The 27,770-nt window shown below is 41.1% G+C and overlaps 1 protein-coding gene across 3 annotated transcripts in view; it reads left to right on the top strand.

Moving 5' to 3' along the window:
• The first annotated feature begins 1,369 nt into the window (after positions 1-1,369).
• Stk3 (serine/threonine kinase 3) overlaps positions 1,370-27,770 on the top strand; it is a 237,565-nt gene continuing 211,164 nt past the window's right edge. The window contains exon 1 of one of the 3 annotated variants that reach the window (XM_076911254.1): positions 1,370-1,612. In XM_076911254.1, the coding sequence (XP_076767369.1) occupies positions 1,587-1,612 (26 nt within the window). In that variant the 5' untranslated portion in view covers positions 1,370-1,586. The remainder of the gene's footprint in view (positions 1,613-27,770) is intronic. The other 2 variants (XM_076911255.1, XM_034517278.2) reach the window with 2 other exon arrangements.

Genomic DNA, 27,770 nt, shown 5'->3' with positions numbered 1-27,770 from the left:
AAACAGGAAAAAGTGAGATTGGTGTGGAAGTCAAGAGAACCAGAGTTTCAGTGGTGATTCCCAGTTCTGAGTACTGATGTTTAAAAAGCTGACATTACTGTGTGTGCATGGCGCATGTGTGGACATGTGACAAGAGTGCCACGGCTCACGTGTGTCGAGGGCCAAGGACAACTTTGTGAAGTCTGTTCTCTCTTTACATGTGTGAACCCATCAGGATTGTGTGGCATGTGCCTTTACTTACAGAACCATCTTCTGGTCCAGTATTAACATTTTAATCGCTTAGTTTTTGTTATTGTTCCTATTGTCCTGGGTAGACGAAACAGGTATCAAGATGTATGTATGTATGTAAGACTTTCTCTTATACAGTTTGGGTTGATATTAATTTTGACCAACATTGACTTCATACACATGATTCCAACCTGTAAGAAAATCTTGCCCAATCCTTATTTAAGAATATTCTAAAAAAATAAGCAAACTCATTTTTATAGTTGTGAGAGGTGTGTGTGTGTGCATTTTGTGGTTAAATAGTAGATAGATGAATGTGTAAGGGGTCAAGTTACAATGGGGTTATGGCTGTCAGGGTCGAAGACCCAAGAAAAAAAGAAAATAAATTTTTTTTTTGTATCTTTTTCTGAGCACTATACCTAGTGGTAGGTTTCCCATGTTACCCAACAGGATAGCCAGCAACACTCTGGTGCTCTAAATTTGTGCACTGAGAGATCACTGCAGTAAATATTTTCTGTCATTAGACTGTAATTATTATGCTTGTAAACAACCAAAATCAACCAGAATTTCCAGAAGTATCCCAACTACTGTAGTTACAATGTCAAATGGCTTGGGGGCTAGGGGATCATAACTAATAATAACTAATAATTATAAACAGGACTAGAGAGGGAAGTGTGGGCAGTCAGTCATACTTCAAACAGATTTACAAGATGATTGACACGTACTCTTGGGGAATCTAGAGCAATGAGTCAAATCTCAAGTGGGCTAGCGCCCCTCTACCAGCGGAGTAGCTCTGGGTTGCTAAAGTCTCCCTTTGGTAGCATGGCATCTTCTTTCTGAGATGGCCACTCCTTTTGGTGGCCACTACTAGTCTCACCAGTGCCTGGTCCCACCCACCCTTCCCGGATGCACTCCGCCCACCCTCCCTGGCCCTGCTAAGGCCCGCCCATCCTTCCCGGTTGCGCTCCGCCCCGCCCACCCTCCCTGGCCCTGCTAAGGCCCGCCCATCCTGCGCGACTGCGCTCCGCCCCGCCCACCTTCCGGGCCGCGTCCTGCTCACTCTCCCGGTCCGCACTCCGCCCCGCCCACCCTCCCTGTCCGCACTCCGCCCCGCCCACCGTAGCTGCGCCCGGCTCTTCCCACCGGCTCCCCGCTGCAGGCCACGGCCGAGGGGCGGGGCGGCCGGGAGGAACCGCGTTCAGGAGCGGGAGGGAGATCCGCCGCCGAGTTAAGGGAAAGTTGGTCCAAGTTCCCGGGAGTTTCCCCGTGTGGTACCCCGCGTTCGGCCGGCTGCTCCCGGGCTCCTTTCCTCCCTACGGCCTTCACGGTCCATTCGGCCCCTCTTTCTGCCACCGGCCGCCATGGAGCAGCCGCCGGCGCCCAAGAGGTAACGACGGCGGGAGCGGGATGAGGACGGAAGCCGCGGCGCGGGGCGGGAGCGGCTAGGCCCGGCCTGCCGCAACCCTGTCCCCGCCTGCTCGGCGCGGAGCGCAGCCTGGTCCAGGCGCCCCTGGGTCGGCCGCGTCCCTCCGCGAGGCCAGGGGCCCCGAGGGGACGCGGAGTCTCTGTGCGGACGTTCTGCGGGCCTGGCGCGCCGCAAGTTGAGTGGCCATCGCTGGGCTCCCCGCTGGTCTGGTGGCTAGGAGGGTTTGAGTAGCCAATTCATGAAACCCTGAGATAAGGACATCAATGCACGCGTCTCTCTGTCTCTGTCTCTCTGTCTCTCTCTCCCTCGTATTCTTAATAATATAACCATTCACTTTGAGAAGACAAATTGCTTATTTACAGTTTAAGGAATACAGTATATTAATAGCCACGCAGAATGTAAAAACATTGTGGATGTGTTACAATGACAGGTGTTTCCCCCTCCCCCCAAGTTCTAAGGAATTTGTGGATACAAGATAGAAGGAATGTTAAGTTGGAACCCCTCCCCCATATAGTTTTGCATGTCAAAATAGTGATACTTTGGTTATGCTATATATTATGTTTAATTATGTTGGATGCATATGTGTACAATATGTTTGAACTCATAATTTCAACGATCTTAGGAAACTAAATAAATATCCATTGATAAAAGTTCATAATGTCTCCTCCCTGTTCTCCAAGAATGAATAAAATACTATTTGACACTGGGTAAAACATTTAACCTCACTCTTTCATTTTTAATTTATAAAACTCTTTCCAAGGGAGTGCAGTAGTGAAGATTAAAGACTTCATGTGCTCTGAGAGCTAGAGGTCTTTAGATGTAAGGTGGTAAACTCATGAGGTGAAATCATTAAAAAGGTAGGCACTTTGAGAACAGTTGTGAATTGTGTGATTAGATATGTGAGCCTTGAGTTCTGGAAGCCATCTGTTCAGATACAAAAAAGGGAACAGGTTCCCAGAAGAGACAGGCTATCCTTCTGGGCCCTGGAAGCAAGTCAGATGATAGATTCTAGCTTGTTATTGGTGTCTATCCTCCGGTAGTCCCTGGATACTCCCTTCCCTTACAATAACAGTAGAAAACCTGAAACTTTTTTTTCTTTCTGCTTTGGAAGGACAGTAAAGGGTGTGGGGGGAATCTTTGAGACCATGGCATAGGCCAAGTAGAATGACTGAATTGAAATAAAAGATCCTTGCTGGTTGGCTGCACTGTAAATTATCAGTTTCATTATAGCTGTAAGAAAATGCCTACACTTGACATCAGTGAACTCGGACAACCAGCAGTTGTGGGTGACAATTCCATAGTGACTTACACTTTTCAAAGCCATGCCTGCACATAAAATAGACTTATTTTTAACTTTACATTTCTTCAAAGACTCATTTTAGTCTAGAAATGCAATTCTTTTAGCTCTTTTGTTTTTTTCCCTCTTATGTTTTGCAGTTTGGCCGAGAGTTCCTGGATTTAAGAGCTTCTGCCTTTGACTCAGGAATAGTTAGGACTAGGATATAGTTCCTGCGCAGGAAGGGATTTATCTTGTTTTCATTACATTTTGTTTACTTGGTATCCCTGCCTCCCACCTTGTGTGTGTGTGTGTGTGTGTGTGTGTGTGTGTGTGTCTGTGTGTGTGTCTTTGTGTCTGTGTAAACCCATGCCATGGCTTGTGTGGAAGTCAAGACAACTTGCAGGAGTTGTTTCTTCATTGTGTGAATTCTGGGGCTTAAACTCAGGTGATCTGGCTTGGTGGCAGGTGTCTTTAGTGAATTATCTTGGTGTCCCAACAAGAAGACATTTGCAAAAAGCAAAAGATATAGACTTCTAATCTTTTATATTTCTGTATTTCAGTGTTTTATTTTATAGCATTTTCAAATTAATGATATTTATTCTCACAACAACTCTGTGCAGTAGGTTGAATCACAGAAGGATTATAAAATCTTATTTTATAGATGAAGATACTAGGAATTTGCCAAATTGAAGCCTATGAGTTACTGACAGTGAATTTCTGTGTAACCCCTTTGACCTTTGCTATCTAATCATAAAGCATAGCTACCATTTTTGAAATCGTATTGTTTGCCAGGAGATTTATACATTAGACTTAACGTTGGGGCTTTTGTTCTCAGAGACTCATTAGGTGATTTTGTTGTGCAAGTATCTGCGCTTGTACAAAGCTGTATAGAAGGCTCACACAGCCTCATCTACATGGTCTGTCTGAAACATTTTTATGTGATAAGATTGCTACATACTCCACTTTAGGTACTTATTTTTGGAAATAATAATCCTGGCCCTTCCACTCCCTATGCTAGTTCTAAACTTAAATGTCTTCACCTGTAAGCTCCATCATGGGACTTAAAACAGGCTCATGCAAAGCACTCGGTGAAGTGCTTCACAGCATGCTCAGTACTGCGTGCGAGCTTGTATTTTACTCATAAGTGAACTCAGTAAGAGCGCCGGATCTCCTTAGTCCTATGGGTTGCAAAAGGGCTATATTCCCTTATTATGTAGAATAGTACCATTTATAATTCTGTAACATAGCGGTCATCTTTTCTACAACCTTCTGGATCCCTCTGTTCAGTGGGAATGCCATATACTCCTTCTGCCTGGAGTAGCATGACCTTAGCATTCAGATGCATTTCCATGGCGGATCTGGGCTGTTCTTGTCCAAGCCCATATGATTAGTCGCTGCTGTTAGTTGACATTTTGATTTTTTCATGTGGGGCTAGTCCTTCCTTTTTTTTATTCCGTTTGCCATTAGGTCCCACAAAATTTTCCATTAATAAGTTTGTGGGTTCATTTTTTTCTTTCCCCTTCTCATTTTTAAAATGACTAGTGTATTTCAGAGGGACTAACACACTTGGATTGTAGCAGTACCTTCCAACTGGGCACTTTTGTGTTGCACTTTTCAAAAATTGTTTGACAGTGGAAACATTTTAACAGTGGAAGTGCTGTGCTTTGGGTGGTGGCAGGCATGGGGTCCGGCTTTAGACCCTTGTCTCTTTGCTGTCTCGCAGAACTAGTGCTCCATAGAACCCAGTTTGCTTTACTTTTCCTGCGTGTAGCTTCCAGTTTATTTTGCTAAAATATCATTTTAGTTATGTCTTTTTTCCTCTGTTAGACATACAGTATCTAGTCTGTGATCTCCCTAGCTTGTTCTGTTACTGTTCGACAAGATGAAGCCTTTATTTGGGCTGTAAGGCAGGGGCATGCCTAGTTTTGCTTTGATCTCTGCTGTTCCTTTTAAAAAGTTTGTGTCAGCTTGCTATGGTGGTACATGCCTGTAATCCTAGTACACAGACTGAGAAGGGAAGATCACTATAGATTTGAGGGCAGCCTTGGCTATATACATACATACATACTACATACATACTATATACATACTTAGCTAGCCTGGATTATAGAGTATGACACTGTCTCAAAGGAAAGAAATAAAAAGAAAAGAAAAAGAGAAAGAAAAGTTTGTTGTCACTGTTATCAGCATTATTTTTTTCTGTAGTCTGTCTTAGTCTTCCTTTAAAGCCTATTCATAAAGTTTCTTCTCTGGATACTTCTCTCCAACCTGAGATATTCCTCAGGACTCACAGTATGATACTCATTTGATTATGTGCTGTATTCTTTTTGCATTACAAAATTTTAGGCATCTAAAATATAATGAGAACTAATTTAATAAATATATCAGCATTCAGCTTAAGAAATAAAATATTGTAAATATATATGAAGCCCTCTGTGTGCATCTCTTCTCAGTTGCATCCCTTTCCATCCCCAGGATGGTCACCATTCTGCAGTGGCATCTGGCCTTTATAAAACATAAACAGGTAGCTTTCGCACTGGTTTAGGTTTTCTTTCTTTTGCTCTCACTCTTCTTTAGGAGTTGGGGAGTCTAGTGTGCAGCCAGGTTTTAGATCACAGATCAGGTTCCTATGCAGTCTTGTGTGATGCCTCTCACCCTCAAATTCATGGATTTAGTATTCCTAACAAGGCTTGCATAAAACATAGGCAGTACATGTAGCTGCCCCTACCCAGGACCACAATGGTTTCTAGATGCTCAGATTTTTAAGTTTTTTTATATTGACTTTAGAAACATGGGGACTCTGGTTGTTGGAAGTCTATGTAATCTTGTATAGTTTTGCTGAAGTGAGGATGGATATCATTATCAGAGAGACATGATTTACCAAGTGGGTCTTGCTCTTCAGTCATATTTAAAATTGGCAGTTATGTAGAATTTGAGATTAATTGATTAGAGTGTAGTAGAAAAAGTTGATGTGGAACCATGAAGATAGCGAAAAGGCTGGTGTGTAAGCTGTTGATGCATCCTTTCACGATAGGCAACTTCAAGCGTAAACACTGAAGAAGTGCTATGAATGGATGATTGGAAGGAAGGAAAGTGAAAGCAGAAGTAAAATAATGTGGCAGTTCAGAGAATATTTATATAATTTAAAAATGAAAATACTCATAAGTCAGATATTTCTATTCATGGCTGAAGTTGGAGATTGTTATATGGAATCAAAAGCAAAGGTAAAGAGGAATTAGGAAATATTCATATTTTCCTTAACATGAACTGGGTGTGACATCTGAGGACTCAGGACCGGAATGGGTGGTACAAAACCACCCTCAGAGTTGATACAAGACTGTCAGATGGTGTGAAGACATTGCAGTGTTAGCTGGGGGAGAGTGGCCTTGTCCACAGCCATAATCCATAGGTCTTTGGAGTGATGGAAGTTAAATTCTTGTGTACTGTTGGATAGACTCATTGAATGAAGGGCTAGAGTTATCTTTGATGAACTTTCAGACTCTTAAAAAGTTTAGCAGACAGCTGACTTAGGGGGAAGACTTTGGGCAAGGTTCCAGCTTAATCTACTTTTAGTTTGTTTAGTTCTAATTTTTGTGGTACTGGAGAATTGGACCCAGAGCCATGCATGCTGGCTTACACTTTGTTGATCTATGTTCACAGACTAGAAGTGGCTAATTCTAGAGTTAGACGAGGGAATTAAATAGCCTTTTCCTTTCGGAGAGGATTGTGACAGTGCCTATGGACACTTCCAGGTGAGTAGACTTGAGCAGCACCTCGAGACTGAAGACAAACTGAGTCTCTAGGTGACTTTGGGCAGTGAGTAATTTACTCATTGTTCTTAAGGAACGAGGCATAGGATTTACCAATAATGAAGTGTTTGTTAGAAATGTAAAAGAAAAAATATGAACCAAATTATGTTGAAATTAGCTTTACTAAAGTAATTTTTATATGTGTTTATTTGTATTTGTGTGCTATATGTATGCACATGTGGGAGCCAATTCTTTCCCCCCACCATGCAGGTCTTGGGAATTGAATTCAGGTTGTCAGGCTTGGTGACAAGTGCCTTTACCTGCTGAGCCATCTTTCTGGCTTTTATTTTGAAGTAATCAATGTTCATTCAAGAAGGCTTTAATAAATTGCGTATGTATTTTAAAGTAAGCTTACCTAATAGTAGGTTTTCCTAAGGCTTTTTGAAGCATTGTTGCTATTACCAATCTATGTCCCCTCTCTCTCCATTAACCTCCCTTCTTCTTCCCCTGATAAGTTGCCCATCCTCTTTTCCTCTTACTCCTACATAGCACCTGTGTACCACTCTTCCCTCTGTACAGCTCCTTCCCCTAATCCTTTGCCTACTGCCCTGGTTTCTATGCTTACTCCAATGGATACACCCAAACCTAAATATTTGGAACTAAGATCCAGAGCTATATGCTGCTTGTCTTTTTGGCTCTGGGCTACTTCACTCAGTATAATATTTTCAGTTCTACCCATTTACCTGAAGATATTGTGATTGTGTTTTTCTTTATAGCTGAATAGAATTCCATTGTGTAATGTACTACATATTCCGTATTCATCAGTTGATGAACATCTACATATAACACGCACACTGTCTCTGTTTCTCTGTCTCTGTTACACACACACACACACCATGGAATTACCCTGAATGGAGAATAATGTACTCCCAGGAGCTGTAGACTATCTAACAAAATCTCCAGTGCCAGGCAGGGGATAACGCCTTTTGAGTTGTTGGTTAGGGAGCTCCAAGAGATCTGCCAAACAATATAGCTATTACTGTTGCTCATGCTTCCTTGTCCAGTCTTGAAGGGAAGACCCTATTGCTGAAGATACCACAGGCTTTGGTCACAGAACTTGGAGAAATCAAGCTGGTATTGACCTAGAAGCTTCCTCTCTGAGGGCTGGCCTCTGTAATGCTAGTAAAAAAACACATAGAAGGTGCTATGCAAGCTGTCTTGGAAGAAGAGTTAGCAGCAGTCCTACATAGCTATAAAGCCTGAGAACCCTAACAAGATATTCCCAACAGTGCAATAGTAGAGCTTATATTTTGGCATTACCAACAAGTGTCTAATTGGACTTAAGACCTGTTCAGGAGAGAAGTTATGCCTGGTGCTGCACATCTAGCTAAGAACCAATGGCTGGAGAGGCCATACACCCTAGAGGGGAACCTGTTACTATTGTTTTTCTAAGTTAATATAATTTCCAACCTTTCTAAATACTTTCTAAATACTTGTCCTTGTTCTAATAGATAAGTGCCATTCTCACCCCTCACCAAAGAAGCTGTGTTTTTGCAGCAGGCAGATGGAGGCTGTTACAGAGATTCAGAACTGGTCAGAATGCAGAGGAGAGGTGACTGTGGCGTGCTCAGCCTCAAATGGGACATATGTAATACAGTGCCTGCACCTCAGGCTCAGGAAATGTCCTGGAGGAGGGGATAGGAAGAGGCACATGACAGAACTGCTGAGAGTGTGTCTTCTGGATGTGATGTGAACCTCAGACAGGATGATTGCCGGCACTAGACTCGTATGAGACCATCCTAGCACACATGCCAGCATGGGTTGGGGAAGAGTACACAAGGCTCCATCCCTAGATGAAAAGTTATAGATTGTTAAGAGCCATTCAGGGAAGGCTTTCTTCAGGAACAAACTGTGTGAGGTTACTGGGCCGTAAGTGATCACCCCTAAACACATATGGGCAGTACTAACTAATTGGATTCATTAGGTTGTTTGTGTGCTTTCTTTAGTAATACTTATACTTATGTGTATATATCATACATACACATACATAATCAATATTTACAGAGGGAGAGGTCATAAATTTGAGAGACAATTGGGTCAGGGCGGGAGAGGTAGAAATTATGTAAGTATAATATATTCATGTATTAAATTCTTGAATTAAAATTTAAAGGTTTAAATTAAATATCTCTTCTTTGGATTGAAAAGGAAAAAGTGAATGGATAGAATTTGAAGAATTTAAAAAAAACTTAGTTTGAAACAAGTCTTTGTTGAACTAGAGGTGTCACATCAGAAGACCATACACTTCTCACCTCCAAAATATATTTTTTGAAATATAAATACAAAGATTCCTCTGCATGTGTGTTTGTGTGCATGAGTCTGTATCTCAAAATAGAAGTTTTATGAAATGTACTATGTTTTTCGATTTCTATTTTCTGGTTTGTTTCATTAAAAAAGATGATCTTATACTGAATTACTTTCATGTTTTACTAGGGGGTTATGGTTTGTGGTTTGAGAAAACATTGGTGTATATTTTAGTGATGGTTGGGGACTGACTTCATTGCCATCGTCATAGTATTTAATGGAGGTGATGGCGTTGCTCAGGGAGACCAGATGGGCAGTGCACTTGTGACTCATGTATGCTGCACAAACATTCTCTTAACGTTTTATAAACGGAAAGGTGATGGAGACTGAGGATGCAATATTTACAAATTCTGTTTGGGGAATATTTCTGTGTGCCCAGTTAAGGTATGGACATGTGAAATGATGACCTATGATGTTTGACATCTATGTAGGAATATGTGATGTATGAAGGTTGCTGTGGGGCAGATGCTGGTGTGTGCTGGGACTCATCCAGACGTGGGGATGGTGACCTCAGGTCTGACTCTACCAGTTCCACTGTCTGGAACTGCGAGGATTGCTCATTTTCCTTCCCAAAAAGAAAAGAAATAAAACAGAGCATAAAAATGCTCTGTGCTAGATTTGTTTTTCTTTTTGGCTTCAAGCTTCCACTTCTTTGTTGTCTCATGTATATTAGGATTATCCTAATTTCAAGAAGCCCTTAGCTCCTAAGACAAAGATTCTATATTTAAAATATTTTCTTACAATAACATTATAGTTCCAAGTTAAGTGAATGGAAGTAGCAGATAGGGAAGCAGACGTGTTTGGAGTTATGTTTATTATGTGCTATGAATACTAAAGCTCAGATTACTTTGAATTTTTGAAAGTACATCACAGATCATATCTTAACAAAGAACTTTGAGGAAAATGAGGCTTGCCAGAATGACAACCAGCAATTGATAAAGTTAGCACTGCACTGGATCTGAATTAGTCAATGAATGAATTTGACAACTTTGTAAATAGAGGTGAATTGAATATAATTTTCAGTAATCAGAATGTTGATACACACATATGTAATTGGGGAACTTGTTAAATGTTTGTGTTGTAAGGATGGAAGATTTGTGTATTTAAAACATAGAATATTATTCTATGTCCAGCTCACCCTCAGTTGGACCTAGCACACACTATAATTAGAAAGGAATGCATGTTGAACTTGTTAAACTTCATTGACTAATTATATATTTGAGGAAGGCATAAACTGAAGATAACAGACAAAATTGCCTGAATTCTCTCTCTCTTGAGCCACATATGTTGTTTACTCTTTCTCCTATTTCTTGTGAAAACTGGTTTTCTTAGTGGTCCCTACTTATGGCTCTCAGTGTTGGGTTCATTTATATGCATGCTTATTTATATATTAAGTAATTATTTATTGATTGCTTCCCAATACCAGCTGCTGAGTATATACTCAGCAAATGAAACAGATGGGGAGATGGCCTGCATGTCACATCTCCTCCAAGTGGGGCTTGAGCCTCCAGAGCTGGACATAGCACAGACAAGTGGTGGAACCTTATTAGGGGACTGGGAGGAGGGTCCCTGATGGGGGTTTAGACTCCAGCATGACACTGAGAAATTCAGTTGGAGGGTGGTGATGGTGACTAAGCCTGCAGGAAAGGTGTGAGAATGCCTAAAGGAGGGACTGAAATAAGACCATTATGGCCAGGGAGGAGGATGGGAGCAGGTGGTGGAGACTATGTCAGAGAGGCAGGATGTCAGTGATGGGAGGGATTGGAGTTTGGCTGGAATGTTGCGGGCTGTCATTAAAGAGTTTAAAGAAGGGTTTTAAGCAACTTGTACTTTAAAGAGGCCGTTTTGTTTACTCTGGGTAGACCATGAAGAGTTTATAATAAGACAGAGAGCTTGAGAGCTGCCTCAGCAGTTAAAGACCCTTACTGCTCTTGTGGAGGACGTGGGTTTGGTTCCTGTCACTCACATGAGGGCTTACAACTGTCAGAAACCCCACTTGTAGGGGATCTGACTCCCTCTTCTGGCTTCTGTGGATACCTGGCATGCACTCAGTGTGCATACACATGTGCAAGCAAAACACTCATGAAACATACATTATGAATAAAATGCACACACAGAGGCTCTTAAAATAATCCATAAAGCTGATGCAGTCAGTGGAGAGGAAGAGAAGTGGACAGATAAAAGTTATGTTTTGGATTTAGAAATGAAGTACTAGTCACTGATAGCCTACATGTAGTGAATGAAGAAGGCAGAATTAGCCCCAGCTCTTCCGTGATTGAGCAACTTGGCATGTGGGGTTGTGGGTCAGGGCAACTGAAAGAGGAACAGGTTTGGCTATAATCTCTGTCCTGGAGTCACACTGACAGAAACATGATTCGTATTGGTCCTAAGTGTGAGGGTAGCTGATTCTCTTAGAAGAGGAAGCATGTAAGGAGGAAAAGGTGGGTGCTGGAGTCATTCCTTGTTGCTTTAGTTAGACTGAGCATAGAAGCACACCTGACTTGTTTTAGATATGGTCAGGTATTTAGATGTTGCAGTATCAAAACCAGTGCAGCACACACATGCTGCTTGGGGAACACTTCTGACACAGTCATGTTTGTAATAACCAGGCAGAAGCATTTTCTCCACAGAGTAACCATTAATTTGGCATTCTCAGTAATAACCTGTAGTTATGATAGGGGCTGCCACTTTTAACCTTTTAGTCTTCTGTCCCTTTTCTTTTCCCACTGAAGAACCCAGGTTGTTGGAGCTGTAGGTTCTCACGATCTGTATTTTCCTGATTGCTTACTCAGGGTTCAGTCCGACCAACTTCTGTGTGCGTTGTAGTTCCAGCAAATGGGCAGCTGGATTTAGAGATGGATCAGGTTCAGGTTGGATCCCTTAGGTACAGGTGGGGTTGGGGTTGGCAAACCTTATGAGTCTCTCTCTCTCTCTCTCTTTTATTTATTTGCATTTCAGATGTTATCCCCTTTTCCCATCCCCCACCAGAAACCCCTTATTCCATCCCCTTCCTTCTGCTTCTATGAGGACGTGCCCCTACCCATCCACCCACTCTACCTCCCTACCCTTAAATTCCCCCACACTGGGGCATTCAGCCTTCATGGGACCAAGGTCCTCCTCTCCCACTATGCCTGACAAGGCCATCCTCCACTACATATACAGTTGGAGCAGTGGGTTCCTCCAAGCATGTTCCCAGGCTGGCAGTTTAGACCCTGGGAGCTCTGATTGGTTGGTACTGTGGCTCTTCCAATGGGGCCCAAAGCCCCTTCAGCCCCTTCAGTCTTCTCTCTACCTTCTCCATTGGGGACTCCATGATCAGTTCAATGGTTAGCTTCGAGCATCTGCCTCTGGCAGAGCTTCTAAGGAGACAGGAATATCAGGCTCCTGTCAGCATGCACTTCCTGACATACACAGCCTGTGTATGGTGACTGCACATGAGCTGGATTCCCAGGCAGGGCAGTCTCCAGACGACCCCTCCTCTAGTCTCTGCTCCACACTTTGTCTCCATATTTGCTCCTGTGAGTATTTTGTTACTCCTTCTAAGAAGGACCAAAGCACCACACTTTGGTCTTCCTTCTTGAGCTTCATATGGTCTGTGAATTGGATCTTGGTGTTGTGAGCTTTTCGGCTAATACCCATTTATCAGTGAGTGCCTACCGTGAGTAGGTTACCTCATTCAGGATTATATTTTCTAGTTCCATCCATTTACCTAAGAATTTCATGAGTTTATTGTTTTTAATAGCCGAGTAGTACTCCATTGTGTAAATGTACCACTGTTATGCCCAGGTTTCGAGATCCCCAGGAGAACTCAAAGAATTGTCAGATCCCATGCAATGAGGCAAAGAGTCTTAATAATTTGAACCCAGGTTCGGATAGCGATCTGCACAGGGCAGGGTTTTGATCCTGCGTCTAGGGCCTTAGGGAATTTATACACAAGCGGGTTCTGGGGTTTCAAGGTTACAAGGCAGATAAGGGAAGTCATTCTTCAAACACAATTCTGTCTATTTAGGCGGCAGACAGGGTCTCGCAATGAAGGGGAGCTTTTGTGAGCAAGAGGGGATGCGGAGGCAAGGGAAGTACTAAGGCTGGGCTAGCTGCCTAGCCTCTTCACCACATTTTTCTGTATCCATTCCTCTGTTGAAGGACGCCTGAGTTCTTTCCAGCTTCTGGCTATTATAAATAAGGCTGCTATGAGCATAGTGGAGCATGTGTCCTTGTTATGTGTTGGAGCATCTTCTGGGTATATGCCCAGGAGTGGTATAGCTGGGTCCAATTTTCTGAGGAACCACCAGACTGATTTCCAGAGTGGTGTACCATCTTATAATCCCACCAGCAATGGAGGAGTGTTCCTCTTTCTCCACATCCTCACCAGCATCTGCTATCACCTGAGTTTTTGATTTTAGCCACTCTGACTGGTTTGAGGTGTAATCTCAGGGTTGTTTTGATTTGCATTTCCCTGATGACTAAGAATGTTGAACATTTCTTTAGGTGCTTTTTGACCATTCGAGTTTCCTCAATTGATAATTCTTTGTTGAGCTTTGTACCCCATTTTTAATAGGGTTATTTGGTTGTCTGGAGCCTAATTTCTTGAGTTCTTTGTATATATTGGATATTAGTTCTCTGTCAGATGTAGGATTGGTAAAGATATTTTCCCAATCTGTTGGTTGCCGTTTTGTCCTATTGGCAGTGTCCTTTGCCTTACAGAAGCTTTGTAATTTTATGAGGTCCCATTTGTCAATTCTTGATCTTAGAGCATAAGCCATTGGTGTTCTGTTCAGGAACTTTTCCCCTGTGCCATGTGATCAAGGATCTTCCTCACTTTCTCTTCTGTTAGTTTCAGTGTATCTAGTTTTATGTGGAGGTCCTTTATCCACTTGAATTTGAGCTTTGTACAAGGAGATAAGAGTGGATTGATTTGCATCCTTGTTGACCTCCAGTTGAACCAGCACCATTTGTTGAAAATGCTGTCTTTATTTCACTGGATGGTTTTAGCTCCTTTGTCAAAAAATTAAGTTACCATAGGTGTGTGGGTTCATTTCTGGGTCTTCAATTCTATTCCATTGATTTTCTTGTCTGTCTCTGTACCAATACCATGCAGTTTTTATCACTATTGCTCTGTAGTACAGCTTGAGGTCAGGGATGGTGATTCTCCCTGAAGATGTTTTATTGTTGAGAATAGTTTTTGCTATCCTTGGTTTTTTGTTATTCCAAATGTATTTGAGAATCAATCTTTCTAACTCTGTGAAGAATTGATTTGGAATTTTGATGGGGATTGCATTGAATCTGTAGATTGCTTTCTGCAAGATGGCTATTTTCACTATGTTAATCCTGCCAATCCATGAGCATGGGAGATCTTTCCATCTTCTGAGATCATCTTCGATTTCTTTCTTCAGAGACTTGAAGTTCTTGTCATACAGATCTTTCACTTGCTTGGTTAGATTCATACCAAGGTATTTTATATTGTTTGTGACTATTGTGAAGGGTGTCATTTCCCTAATTTCTTTCTCAGCCTGTTTATCCTTTGAGTAGAGGAAGGCTACTGATTTGAGTTAATTTTATATCCAGCCACTTTGCTGAAGTTGTTTATCAGGTTTAGGAGTTCTCTGGTGGAAGTTTTAGGGTCACTTAAGTATAATATCATATCATCTGCAAATAGTGATATTTTGACCTTTTCCTTTCCAGTTTGTATCCCTTTCACCTCCTTTTGTTGTCTAATTGCTCTGGCTAGGACTTCCAGTACTATATTGAATAGGTAGGGAGAGAGTGGGCAGCCTTATCTAGTCCCTGATTTTAGTGGGATTGCTTCAAGTTTCTTTCCATTTAGTTTGATGTTGGCTACTGGCTTGCTGTATATTGCTTTTATTGTGTTTAGGTATGGGCCTTGAATTCCTGATCTTTCCAAGACTTTTATCATGAAAGTGTGTTGAATTTTGTCAAATGCTTTCTCAGCATCTAGTGAGATGATCATGTGGGTTTTTTTTCCTTTGAGTTTGTTTATATAGTAGATTATGTTGATGGATTTCCATATGTTGAACCATTCTTGCATCCCTGGGATAAAGCCTAGTTGATCATAATGGATGATTGTTTTGATGTGTTTTTGAATTTGGTTTGTGATAACTTTATTGAGTATTTTTGCTTTGATATTCATAATTGAATTGAATTGGGAGATTGGTCTGTAGTTATCTTTCTTTGTTGTGTCATTGTGTGGTTTAGGTATGAGCGTAATTGTGGCTGTATAGAACGAATTGGGTAGTGTTCCTTCTGTTTCTATTTTGTAGAACAATTTGAAGAGAATTGGTATTAAGTCTTCTTGGAAGGTCTGATAGAATTCTGCATTAAATCCATCAGGTCCTGGTTCTGTGTGTGTGTGTGTGTGTGTGTGTGTGTGTGTGTGTGTGTGTGTGTGTGTGTGTAGACTTTTAATGACTGCTGGTATTTCTGTAGGGGGTATGGGATTGATTAGGTTGTTTATCTGATCTTGATTTAACTTTGGTACCTGGTATTTGTCTAGAAAATTGTCCATTTCATCCAGATTTTCCAGTTTTTTTTTTTTTTTTATAGTATAGGCTTTTGTAGTAGGATTTGATGATTTTTTTGAATTTCCTCAGTTTCTGTTGTTATTTCTCCCTTTTCAGTTCTGATTTTATTAATTTGGATACTGTCTCTGTGCCTGGTTAGTCTGACTAAGGGTTTATCTATATTGTTGATTTTTCTCAAAGAACCAGCTCCTGGTTTTGTTGATATTTTGTATAGTTCTTTTTGTTTCTACTTGGTTGATTTCAGCCCTGAGTTTGATTATTTCCTGTCGTCTACTCTTCTTGTGTGTATTCCCATCTTTTTGTTCTAGAGTTTTCATGTGTGTTGTCAAGTTGCTAGTGTATGCTCTCTCCAGTTTCTTTTTGGAGGTACTCAGAGTTATGAGTTTTCCTCTTACCACTGCTTTCATTGTGTCCCATAAGTTTTGGTATGTTGTGTCTTCAATTTCATTAAATTCTAAAAAATCTTTAATTTTTTTTATTTCTTCCTTGACCAAGTTATCATTGAGTATAGTGTTGTTCAGTTTCTATATGTATGTGGGCTTTCTATTTGTTTGTTTTTGTTGTTATTGAAGACCAGCCTTAGTCCATGGTGATTTGATAGGATGCATGGGATTATTTCGGTCTTCTTGTATCTGTCGAGGCCTGTTTTGTGGCCAATTACATGGTCAGTTTTGGAGAAGGTACCATGAAGTGCTGAGAAAAAGATATATTCTTTTGTTTTAGGATGAAATGTTCTATAGATATCTGTTAAATCCATTCAGTTTATAACTTCTCTTAGTTTCATTCTGTCTCTGTTTAATTTCTGTTTCCATAATCTGTCCATTGCTGGGAGTGGGGTGTTGAAGTCTTCTGCTATTATTGTGTGAGGTGCAATGTATACTTTGTGCTTTAGTAGTTTCTTTTATGAATGTGGGTGCCCTTGCATTTGGAGCACAGATATTCATAATTGAGAGTTCATCTTTGTAGATTTTTTTTGACAAGTATGAAGTGTTGTCCTTACTTATTGTTTTTGATTACTTTTGGTTGAAAGTCAATTTTATTTGATATTAGAATGGCTACTCTAGCTTGTTTCTTGGGACTGTTTGCTTAAAAAACTGTTTTCCAGCCTTTTACTCTGAGGTAGTATCTGTCTTTGTCACTAAGGTACCTTTTCTGTATGCAGCAAAATGCTGGGTCCTGTTTACATATCCAGTCTGTTATTTTATGTCTTTTTATTGGGGAATTGAGTTCACTGATGGTTTTTTTTTTTTTTTTTGGTTTTTTGAGACAGGGTTTCTCTGTGTAGCCCAGGCTGTCCTGGAACTCACTCTGTAGACCAGGCTGGCCTCGAACTCAGAAATCCGCCTGCCTCTGCCTCCCAAGGGCTGGGATTAAAGGCATGCGAGTTCATTGATGTTAAGAGATATTAAGGAAAAGTGGATGTTGCTTCCTGTTTTTTTTTTTTTTTTGTTGTTATTAGAGGTGGAGTTATGTTTGTGTAGCTATCTTCTTTTGGGTTTATTGGAAGTGGATTACTTTCTTGCCTTTTCTAGGGTGTAGTTCCTCTCCTTGTGTTGGAATTTTCCATTTATCATCCTTTGAAGTTCTGGATTTGTGGAAAGATACTGTGTAAATTTGGTTTTGTCATGGACTATCTTGGTTTCTCCATCTATAGTGATTGAGAGTTTTGGGCATAGTAGTCTGGGCTGGCATTTGTGATCTCTTAGGGTCTGTATGCTATCACTCCAGGATCTTCTGGCTTTTATAGCCTCTGGGGAGAAGTCTGGTGTAATTCTGATAGATCTGCCTTTATAAGTTTTTTTTTTTTTTGTTTTTCGAGACAGGGTTTCTTTGTATAGCCTTGGCTGTCCTGGAACTCACTCTGTAGACCAGGCTGGCCTCGAACTCAGAAATCTGCCTGCCTCTGCCTCCCAAGTGCTGGGATTAAAGGCATGTGCCACCACTGCCTGGCTTATAAGTTTCTTGACCTTTTTTCCTTTACTTCTTTTAATATTCTTTCTTTGTGTTGTGCATTTAATACTTTTATTATGTGACAGGAGGAATTTCTTTTCTGGCCCAGTCTATTTGGGGTTCTGTAGGCTTCTTGTATGTTCATGGACATTTCTTTCTTTAGGTTAGCGAAGTTTTCTTCTATAATTTTGTTGAGGACATTTACTGGCCCTTTAAGGAAGAGTCTTTACTCTCTTCTATATCTATTATCCTTAGGTTTGGTCTTCTCATTGTGTCCTGGATTTCCTAGATGTTTTGGGTTAGGTGCTTTTTTTCATTTTGCGTTTTCTTTGACAGTTGTGTCAGTGTTTTCTATGGTATCTTCTACACCTGAGATTCTCACTTCTATGTTTTGTATTCTGGTGGTGATGCTTGCATCTATGACTCCTGATCTCTTTCCTAGGTTTTCTATCTCCAGGGTAGTCTCCCTTTGTTATTTATTTATTTATTTATTTTTATTGCTTCTACTTCAGTTTTTAGATCCTGGATGGTTTTGTTCAATTCTTTCACCTGTTTGGTTGTGTTTTTCTGTAATTCTTTAAGGGATTTCTGTGTTTCCTTTTTAAGGGCTTCTACTTGTTTACCTGTGTTCTCTTGTATTTCTTTAAGGGAGTTATTTGTGTTCTTCTTAAAGTCCTCTATCATCATCATGAGAAGTGATTTTAAATCTGAATCCTGCTTTTCTGGTGTGATGGGGTGTTCAGGACTTGCTGTGGTGGGAGAACTGGGTTCTGATGATGCCAGATAACTATGGTTTCTGTTGCTTACATTCTTTTTTTGTTGGTTTTTTTTTTTTTTTTTTTTTTGGTTTTTCTTTTTTTTCATGATTGCATTGCTCTATCTTTTTTTTTTTATTGGACATTTTACTTACACTTCAGATGCCATCCCTTTTCCCCATTTCCCCTCCCTAGAAGACCCCTATCCCATGCCCCCTTTTCCTCTTTTCTTTTATACAATTTTTTTAAAATGTTAATCAAAGGCTTTATAAGTTTGGTAATGTTCAATCAGAAGTGTAACCCAATATCCAACCTAGATATATCAACTACCTTTGACTGGTGGAGACACGTGAACATCTGTCTCCATGTTCCCCCCCCTTCTCTCTCTCATCACCTAGCTTTTCCTCTCCTTCTTCTTCTCCTCTCCTTGCTCCTTCTCTTCCTCTCGGTACTTCTCCCACCTTAGCTCCTCCTACATATCACCCTTCTTGTTAAAATAAAACTTTTCTCTCGAAGTACAATTAGAGCATAATTATACCTATTTGTACCAGTGAGGTACAAGATAGACCTAATACCCAGTCCATCATTTTGTTGACTAACCAGAACCTCTGTCATCTCTCCTAACTAAAACACTTAGTTCTGAACTTGGCTTTTTTTCTTGGCTTTAGAATGAATGTCTGTTGCTTACATTCTTGCGCTTGCCTTTCAACATCTTGTTATCTGTAGTCCTAACTGCACTCACCGTCTCTGACTGGAGACTGCCTCTCCTGTTATCTTGGTTGTGTCAGAGCTCCTCAGAGTCCAGCTGTCTCTGTGATCCAGTGATCCTTGGTATCAGAGCTCCTGGGAGTCTATAGTATCCTATAATCCCATGATCCTGTGTGTGTTAGAGCTCCTGGGAGTCCAGCTTCCTCTGGCATTGTGAGATTAGTTGCTATCACCCAAGGTCTGCTCAGTGCACCTGACATTGGGTCAGGATATGGTGCTTCATGGGAGCAGACCAACTAGGAGTCACCTGCTCTGAGTACAGTGGATCCTCAACTGCTCTGAGTGCAGCTGATCCTCTGGGATGGGTTTGAATATGGTGTCTTCCTGGGAGCAGGCCAGCCATGAACCTGCCCTAGGAAGACGGACCAGGCAGAGGGGTCAGAAGGAGAGGTTTTGGTGGGTGATGGGTCCTTAGTGCACCATTGGTCTCCCAGTTGCAGCTCTGGGACTTTGGGTCGTGGGGGAGGGTTCTTACCAACTGCTCTGAGTTTAGCAGATCCTCTAGTGGGTCTGAATATGGTGTCTTCCTGGGAGCAGACCAGCTATGAGTCTGCCCCAGCAGGAAGCCCTTATGAGTCTCTTACTGTTTAATTGTCTCTCATCTTTTGGACACAGGGAGCAGCATCTGCTAATGGTTAGTGTTTACTTCTTTTTATTTGGTGTTGCAAAATGGTGGAAATCTGTGTGGGTCATTTTGATTTCATTTGTTACTTGGATTGTATTTACAAACCGCTTCCTCTCACTTTCTGTTTGATTCCCAGTGGTATTAATGAATAAATGACCACCGGACAAGTACTTGCTTCTTTTCTGTTACTTGCTGGTATTTAGGGTAATGAGTTAGTTCTTTTCTTTCTTCACAAGGGACAAATTCTTTGTTTTAAGTACCATTGAGGGGAGATGGAGTTTTAGCTACTGCAGTTTTTGTCCTTAAGCTCAAATTGTTCTGTTGTCAGTCATTTTAGGAGAGAAGATATCCCTGCTGGTCTTTGACTATTTTCTTACTGTGACAAAACACTTGGGGACATTTCCTCTTCTAGATTTGGATTTAACCATTTTCCCAAGAAGCTCTTGTTTCTTTTGATGAGAAATGATATATCAAAACCCTCATCCTGGCAGTAATTGAAGGTAGGAGAACCCATTAATTCTTCAAACTCTAGTTCATTCTGTATGATGGCACTATCAGTTTTGAGCTCATGGTTTGAATAGGAATGGCCCTTATAGGCTCATATATTTGAATGCTTGATCATTAGGGAATGGTGTTATTAGGAGGTGTGCCCTTTTTGGAATAGGTGTGGCCTTTTTTGGAGGGAGTGTATCATGGGGTGGAATTTGGTGTTTTAAAAGCTCAAGCCAGGCCCAGTGTGGCCTTCTCTTCCTGCTGCTTGTGGATCCAGATGTAGACCTCTCAGCTCCTGCTCCAGCACCATGTCTGCTTATGTGCTGCCCTGCCTCCTGCCTTGATGACTGTGGACCAAATCTCCATGGTCATGGTGTCTCTTCACAGCAATTGAGCACTGATGAAGGCAGAGCTCCTTTCTATCACATGTATATCCTAAGTTTGAGTCAGAAGTTGAGCATGTATGGACTCAAATGGTACATAAAAGACTGTAGACTTCACTTCATGCTCTGTCTGTTTGCTTTGATCGGAACCCTCAGTTTCTCATTTTCAGTGCTTTTCAGTAAGTACTTGTAAGTGAAAAGTTATCTAGAAAAATAAAAGACTCCAAACCAACAGTATTATTGGTAAGGCCAGACTTTAGGCCTTAAGTTTTTTTTATAGAATTTTAGCTTGTCTAGTCTTCTGTATATAGAAGTGTATTTGTGTACACAGAAAATGTAAAAGACAGCTTTAGAGTGCCTGCATTTTCAACAGCCCATACAGTTCTGATGATAGAGTGAAGAGATGTTACTGCTTTGAACAAAATTTGTCATGATTTTCAAGAAATTAAAAAAAAAAGATGGGAAGGAATGGAATTCCCATGGAATGTAGAGAAGTAGCCCATGTGCTGTTGCTGCACATCTGGGTGGCACTGGGGTTGAGCAGAGCAATGTCTGTACAGACTGCAGACAGTATTGTTGCCTACACAGCTGCCGTGCCTGCACGTGAGTGCCGGTGCACAGCACTGAGTCAGACATAGAATGGTGAATGATTCAGAAGCTTTACTGTTATCCAAATATGAACTTGGCTTGATGTGAAGGCTCTATTAGAGGGTTGATTGGGTGTTATTTCAGTCAAGGGATGTTCCAGGTTTGGGGAAAGTAAATGACTAGCAATAAGTAGAAGTTGATGGAGGTTTGAAGTGTGAGGAGTATCTTGGTGCAGATTATGCTGTCTTAGCCCCTGTGGTAGATCCATAGGTAGACCCTGGTGTATGTTTCATGTAGAAGTACCTGTACCCCACCACGAACCCACTAGTCAAGATCCGGTAGGCCAGATTGGCTTTGAACGTGTTGTGTGGTGGGATGACCCTCTGTGCTGGACTTAACAGGGTGCATCACCACACCCTTCTGGGTTCTCGTTTTTGTGGACATGGATATGTTCAGGCATTTTCAAATCTGCTGTTTTGTCTATATTTTCTGAACTTATAGATTTTGAAAATATCAGTCATTAAGAAAGTGACTGCAACAAAATGCTTCAGGGACAGGGAGTATCTAGCTTCATGTAAGTTTCTCATAAGAAATTATAAGGAATAATGTCACTTTCCCCTTGATGGGAAATAGAAAGACATTCTCAGAAAACAAAAACCAGAGCTCGGGAAGGAAAGGATAGAGAAGAATCTCATCTTCTCCCTTTGATTTTCTTGCCAGGAAAGTATAATTTTATAGAACATTTGGGCAAAGAACCCAATCTGAGAGGAAGTTGAAAGACAGAATAGAAACGACACCTTTATTTAATTAATTAAAAAATTCTTCTATTATATTTGTTTTCTTAGGTGGTCTAGGCACATTGTAGTGACAACATTTAACTTAGTCCTCATGGTTAATAAATTTTCTAAAGTAAATGCATATGAGGCACAAGGTTATATCGGTCTGTTATTGGAACAGTGACCCAGGCAGGTACTTAAAAGCATCAGAGGCAGGTAGGGCTTAGTTCCAGTGACCACAGCTCCTCTGCGCAGCACTGCAGTGCCAGGCAAGTTCATTTACTTCTCTGTCTTAGTATATTTGTTAGTTGGTGGCTGTAATAGTACCTTTCTGGGAGTTACAGGGCAGTTATATAAACTGTAAGTTGTAAAGTACATGTCTCTGAAGATAATTTCCAGAATGTTCAGAGAATGTGGCTCTGATAGGGTCAGCATGTTAAGGGATATTCATAACTCTCTGAGGACTTACAAGGACACCTTTAACTTGGGTACATAGAAATCTAGAGCTAAACATTTTTTATAAATTATTTAGCTTTTGAAAAGCAAAAATGAGCAGAAAAAAAGATGACCCCTGAATTTTAGTAGTTTGAGGAAAAATGTACTTCCCCTAGTTGACATAGAAAAGATGTTTGATGTTGTAGATTCATTTTTATCACTGTGTGTAGCCCAAAGAATGTTTATTTTTTATTGTTTAAAAATTATTTATTTACATCTCAAAATGCTGCCCCTCCTCCCTGTCCTCTTCCCTGTGCCTCTGAGAGAGCAGCTCCCTCATCCCCCCACATCATGATGCATCAGTCTCTGCAGGATTCGGCACATCCTCTCCCATGAGGCCAGACAAGTCTGCTGCACATGTGCCTGGGGCCTTAGACCAGCCCGTGTACACTCTTTGGTTGGCTCAGTCTCTAGGAGCTCCCAGGGGTCCTGATTAGTTGACACTGTTGGTCTTCAATCTCCTTGAGGGCCTTCAGTCCCCCGCTGCTAACTCTTCCACAGAGGTCCCCGCCTCTGTCCAGTGTTGGCTGTGGGTATCTGCATTTGTGTTAGTCAGCTTCTGGGTGGAGCCTCTCAGAGGGCTGCTAAGCTAGACTTCTGTTTGCAAGCACATCATAGCATCATAGTAGTGAGTGGGCTGGTCCCTGGTTGGCCATTCCTCCAGTCTCTACTCCTTCTTTACCCCTGCATTTCTTTTAGACAAGACTGATTTTGGGTCGTAAGTTTTGTAGGTGGGTTGGTGACCCCATCCCTCCACTGGGGGTCCTGTCTGCCTAGTGGAGGTAGTCTCTCTAGTTTCCATATCCCAGTTGGGCATTTCGGCTAAGGTCACCTTCATTAACTCCTGGGAGCCTGCCTTTTCTTAGGTCTCTGGGACTACACCCACTGCTCACCCTGGTAGTTGCATGTTTCCATTCATTTTCTGGCCATCTGAACCTCTGTCCTGTCTCTCCCCAAGCCTGATCCTGCCCCCCATTCCCATTGCCCTCCTCTCTCCCACCCACCTTTCTCCCTCCTGCTGCCTCCCATGACTCTGCTGTTCCCCCTTCTAAGTGGGATTCAAGCATTCTCATTTGGGCCTTTCTTCTTGTTTAACTCCTTTGGGTCTGTGGGGTGCTGTAACACGGGTATTTGAACTTTTTGGTTAACATCCACTTATCAGTGAGTATATACCATTCATGTCCTTTTTGGTTGTGCTTATTTATTTATTTATTAAGACCGGGTTTCTCTGTGTAGCACTGGCAGTCCTGGATCTCCCTCTGTAGACCTGAGACCAGGCTGGCCTCAAACTCAGAGTTCTGCCTGCCTCTGCTTTCCAAGTGCTGAGATTAAAGGCATGTGCCATCACAGCCTGGCTTACTTTTTGGTTTTAAAATTAGGATCACTTTTACCTGTTATCTTTTAGAAATTAAAATAAAAGTAAAGTCCTAGCTGTATCTGATAGAACAAAAGACTGAAAGATAAATTTCCTGAAAAACCTTACTCCAAAAAATATGAGAGGATTCTAAATGTAACCTTATTGTATGTATAAGTATATCAGAATACTCAGTCCTACAGAAATTCAGTTCAGTGGCTGTAATAGTGTATTTCAGAGTAGAAATAAACTAGTTGGATTGGTGATAAACTCTTTTGTGAATATTTATACATTCTCCTGCTTTAGGAGTGGTGTCCTCAGCACCTCTGCGGTCTACTCCAAGCCCTGGATTCTGTTCCTGTCCACTTTTTAGGGGTGTGCTTCATTGTCTTTTTGGGCTCTGTATTTTCAGCTTTTCCTATATTTACTAGGTTATCTCAGATAGTGTTGTATTTGCTTGAGAATCCCACATGTACTTTTTCGTAAGTTTTGTTTTGTGTTCCTTGTCGGCCTTCTCTCTCCACAGCACTAGGCTTTGCACAGACAGGAGTGTCCTGTGGGCAGCATTTTCCTGACACTCCCTTCTCCTCCGTCTGAAGCTATGGTCAAGTCCCACCTGCAGCAGCTCACTAGCTTGCTCTCCTGTTGTCATGCTCTCCTGTTGTCACCAGTATTTCTTTCTTCTATCATCAGCAACTTTTTACTATTAAATGTAGAGTTTTTTTTTTTTAGATAAACAGTTTGCCAGGATCTGAATATATCAGTTTGTATTTTTTTTCAGTAGGACTCTATTGAATGGATTTCCCATTATTCACTTACTAGTGGTAGGCACCTGTAATTTTCCGTTTTGGGCTGTTATGAATGAAGTTACTGCACATATTTGCATCTTGGGTAGAGATATTTTCATTTTTCTTAGGCAAATGCCTTGGAGCAGAGTTTCGTAGCCATGTAATAAGTGTGTCTAGCACATGGAGAGCTAAGCTGTTCTCTAAGGGAGCAAGTTAATTTTGCTTTTCTCCCTGCCATGTTTCTTCTTGTTCCATATCCTTGCTAATACTTGTTATAAATACTGCCTTTTTCTTTAAGCCATGTGTGTGTTTAGTGTATCTTACTGTAGCTTAAGACTCACTTCCTGATGGTTACTGAGAAACATCTTTTCATATGCGTATTAAGCAGTCATTGTATCTCTCTATTGAAGTGTCTGCTTAGATATTTTGCATGTTTTATTTAGATTTTATTGCATTTAGAGTATTTTTTATAATGTATACATTTTTATAACATATATATTTATATATTCATAAGGTTCTTTATATATTTTGGATGTAATTCACATCTGTAGCTTCTCTTTCCAGTTAAATTGTAGATAAAAGTAGATAGTTCTGATCTGAGCTGTTGAGATATATATATATATATATATATATACATATATACACACACATATATGTATGTATGTATATACTTATTTATGTCTGTCTTTGAAAAATTGTAATAGTCACAGTCTTTATAATTTTAATCATTTTAAAGCATTTATTTTTATGGTATTAAGTTTATTTATAACATAATATAACCTCAGTGGCAAAATTGTGTATAACTCATACAATATAATATTAGCTGTCATTATCCAGGTTGGGAACTTTTATTACTTCTGGCAACATTTTCAACATAATATTTTTTATTAATTTGGGAATTTCACATTATGCACCCTGGTCACACTCATTTCCCAGTCCTTCTATGTCTGTCCCCCCTTGTTGCCACCTCCCAAGAAAATCTCAAGTCCAGTTTGTGTTGCCCATATACTTACTGGAGCATGGTCAAACTCCCAGTGCCCATCCACATAAAGAAAACTGAGTCCTTCCCCACTGCATCTCCTACAGAAGCCATCAAGTGTGGACGTACACTCTAGCATCCTTATCACAGTTTTAAGAGTTCTCTTCAGTGGCTTCCTATCTAGGCTGTTACTTCTTGGGGGTGGGGTGGGGTGGGGTGCAGTTGTCACAGAAGCCTCTGTGTCCCTTTTCAGCTGTGAGTCTGCAGTCATCACTACCACTGCACAAGTAGCTTCTTTGCCCTTAACAGTCTGCGGGAGCATGGACCATGGACTTCTACATGGCCTCTGGCATCTGCTAGTGCTATGGACCTTGGCATGTCTACAGGAAATACCATATACTCCCAGATTCCCCTGCCCCAGTGTTTGGTGACCATCAGAGTGCTCTGACATAGAGTCAGCTCATGCTGGTCTTCATGCACAGGTGCTTGTAGTTCTTTCTGTTGAGTTTTGTGACATTAGCTGTGTTGTTTCATCATCAGCCTTGGTTTTAGTTAATGAGTCTCTACCCCTTTTTCATCTATTTTGGTTTATCTTTTTTGGAAATCTCTTAGTTGATCTTTTGTGTTTTTTGGTTTCTTTCATTTTCGTAACCTTTAATATTTTGTTCCTTTACTAACTTTACATTTTTTTCTGATTGTTCTAGTTCATGAGCACCAGACTGTTTCTTTGAGATTCTTCCTTTTGACTTAGGTGCTGTGATCTTCTCTCTGAATTCTGCCATGTTTCCCATGGTTTATGTGTGTTCATGGAATGTGTGTTCATTTCCATTTGTTGGAAAACCTTCTTAGGTCTCCCTGATATGGCTAGTCTTGGTAAGCAGCTCGCTCTGGGATCCAGTGTCTCCTTCCAGGTAGAGTTAAAGAAACTCAACATGTCCACTAGGAATAGATGTGGGTTTCTGGGGATCTGACCTGTGCTCCTCAGGTTTGTGCTTCGAGCCCTGAATCTCTGAGCCATGTCCCAGCCCCCATCTGTCTGTTTTTCAGTACAGTCTCTGCCCCTGTTTTTTTTTTTTTTTTTTTTTTTTTTTTTGTTTTATTTTTGTTTTTCCTTTTTGAGACTGGGTCTTACTGTGTAATGCAGACTGGCTCCTACAATCCTCCTGTCTTAGCTTGCCTGGTGCAGGGGTTGTGGTAAGGTTGTTTTAGGCTAGAGATTGTTTTTCTGCCCGACTGGTAATTTCTCATTTTATCTTTACTTTTGCTGTTTCAAGGACTATTTTTTTTTTTTTTTTAAACTTGGTTTGGAACTTTGGTTTGATTTTTGTTTCCTTGGCATTTTAAGGGCACTCTTGTCTGACGAGGTGCTCACACTCAGTCTTACTTTTGTTCTTTTAAAATCATGTAAATTAGAATATAGATCAATGGCTACTGGATTTATACTTATAAATAAATATGCCTATGAACAAGTGTGATGTATCCCTTCTCTGTATACATGCAAGTGTATATAAACTAGTATTTTATCGTGTGAGAGTCTTTCAGGTATCCTCATGGATGGCATTCACTTCTGGTACAGTGCGGAGCCATTGCCTGCCATACTTTCACTGCCATGGCTTTTTGCTGTCTGAACGTCTCAGTGTGTCCACTTCTGGCCTTTCTCCTCTCCATGACCATCTTGTGGGTTAGGCTCCCAACCAGAGATTGTGGTAGTATGCCCTCAGACTCCCTGATTTTAATTGTTCTTAGTTTCAGGCTTTCAAAGTAGCTGAGTCCCAAACAGTGAACCCTTCTCAGGATGGCACCTGGCCGATAGCCCCTGATATATGAGGATAATAACATGGAGTTCTTCTGGGTGAGCAGTTGTGCAAAGGTCACATCTAACTCAACTAAGGCTTGTGAGAACTACTTGTCATTGCCTAGGACTGCGGTCTCTTCACAGGACAGCATAGTTTATATTTAGACAGTTTCTACTTTTCTTGCCCGGCTGGGAAGCTGGGGTTGGAGCTTCTGGGGCTTGAGGCAGGGAGAAACGAGGAGAGACAATGAAGCTAAGACAAGACACGATGTGATTGGACTGCTGGGCACCGGTAAGAAAGAGAACACAGCACTAAACATGTGGTGTTTGTACACAGAAGATAGTTCTGGAAGGACATGGCCCTTGTCTTTCTGTGTTCTTTGTAGCTGTCTCCTCAAGTTTTGTTTTTCAGTGTTCCCTGAGTCTTTTGTCATTCCCATTTT

Source organism: Arvicanthis niloticus, chromosome 13, assembly GCF_011762505.2.
Source record: "Arvicanthis niloticus isolate mArvNil1 chromosome 13, mArvNil1.pat.X, whole genome shotgun sequence".
Classification (NCBI taxonomy): Eukaryota; Metazoa; Chordata; class Mammalia; order Rodentia; family Muridae; genus Arvicanthis; species Arvicanthis niloticus.
This window is presented reverse-complemented; position numbering and strand designations above follow the sequence as displayed.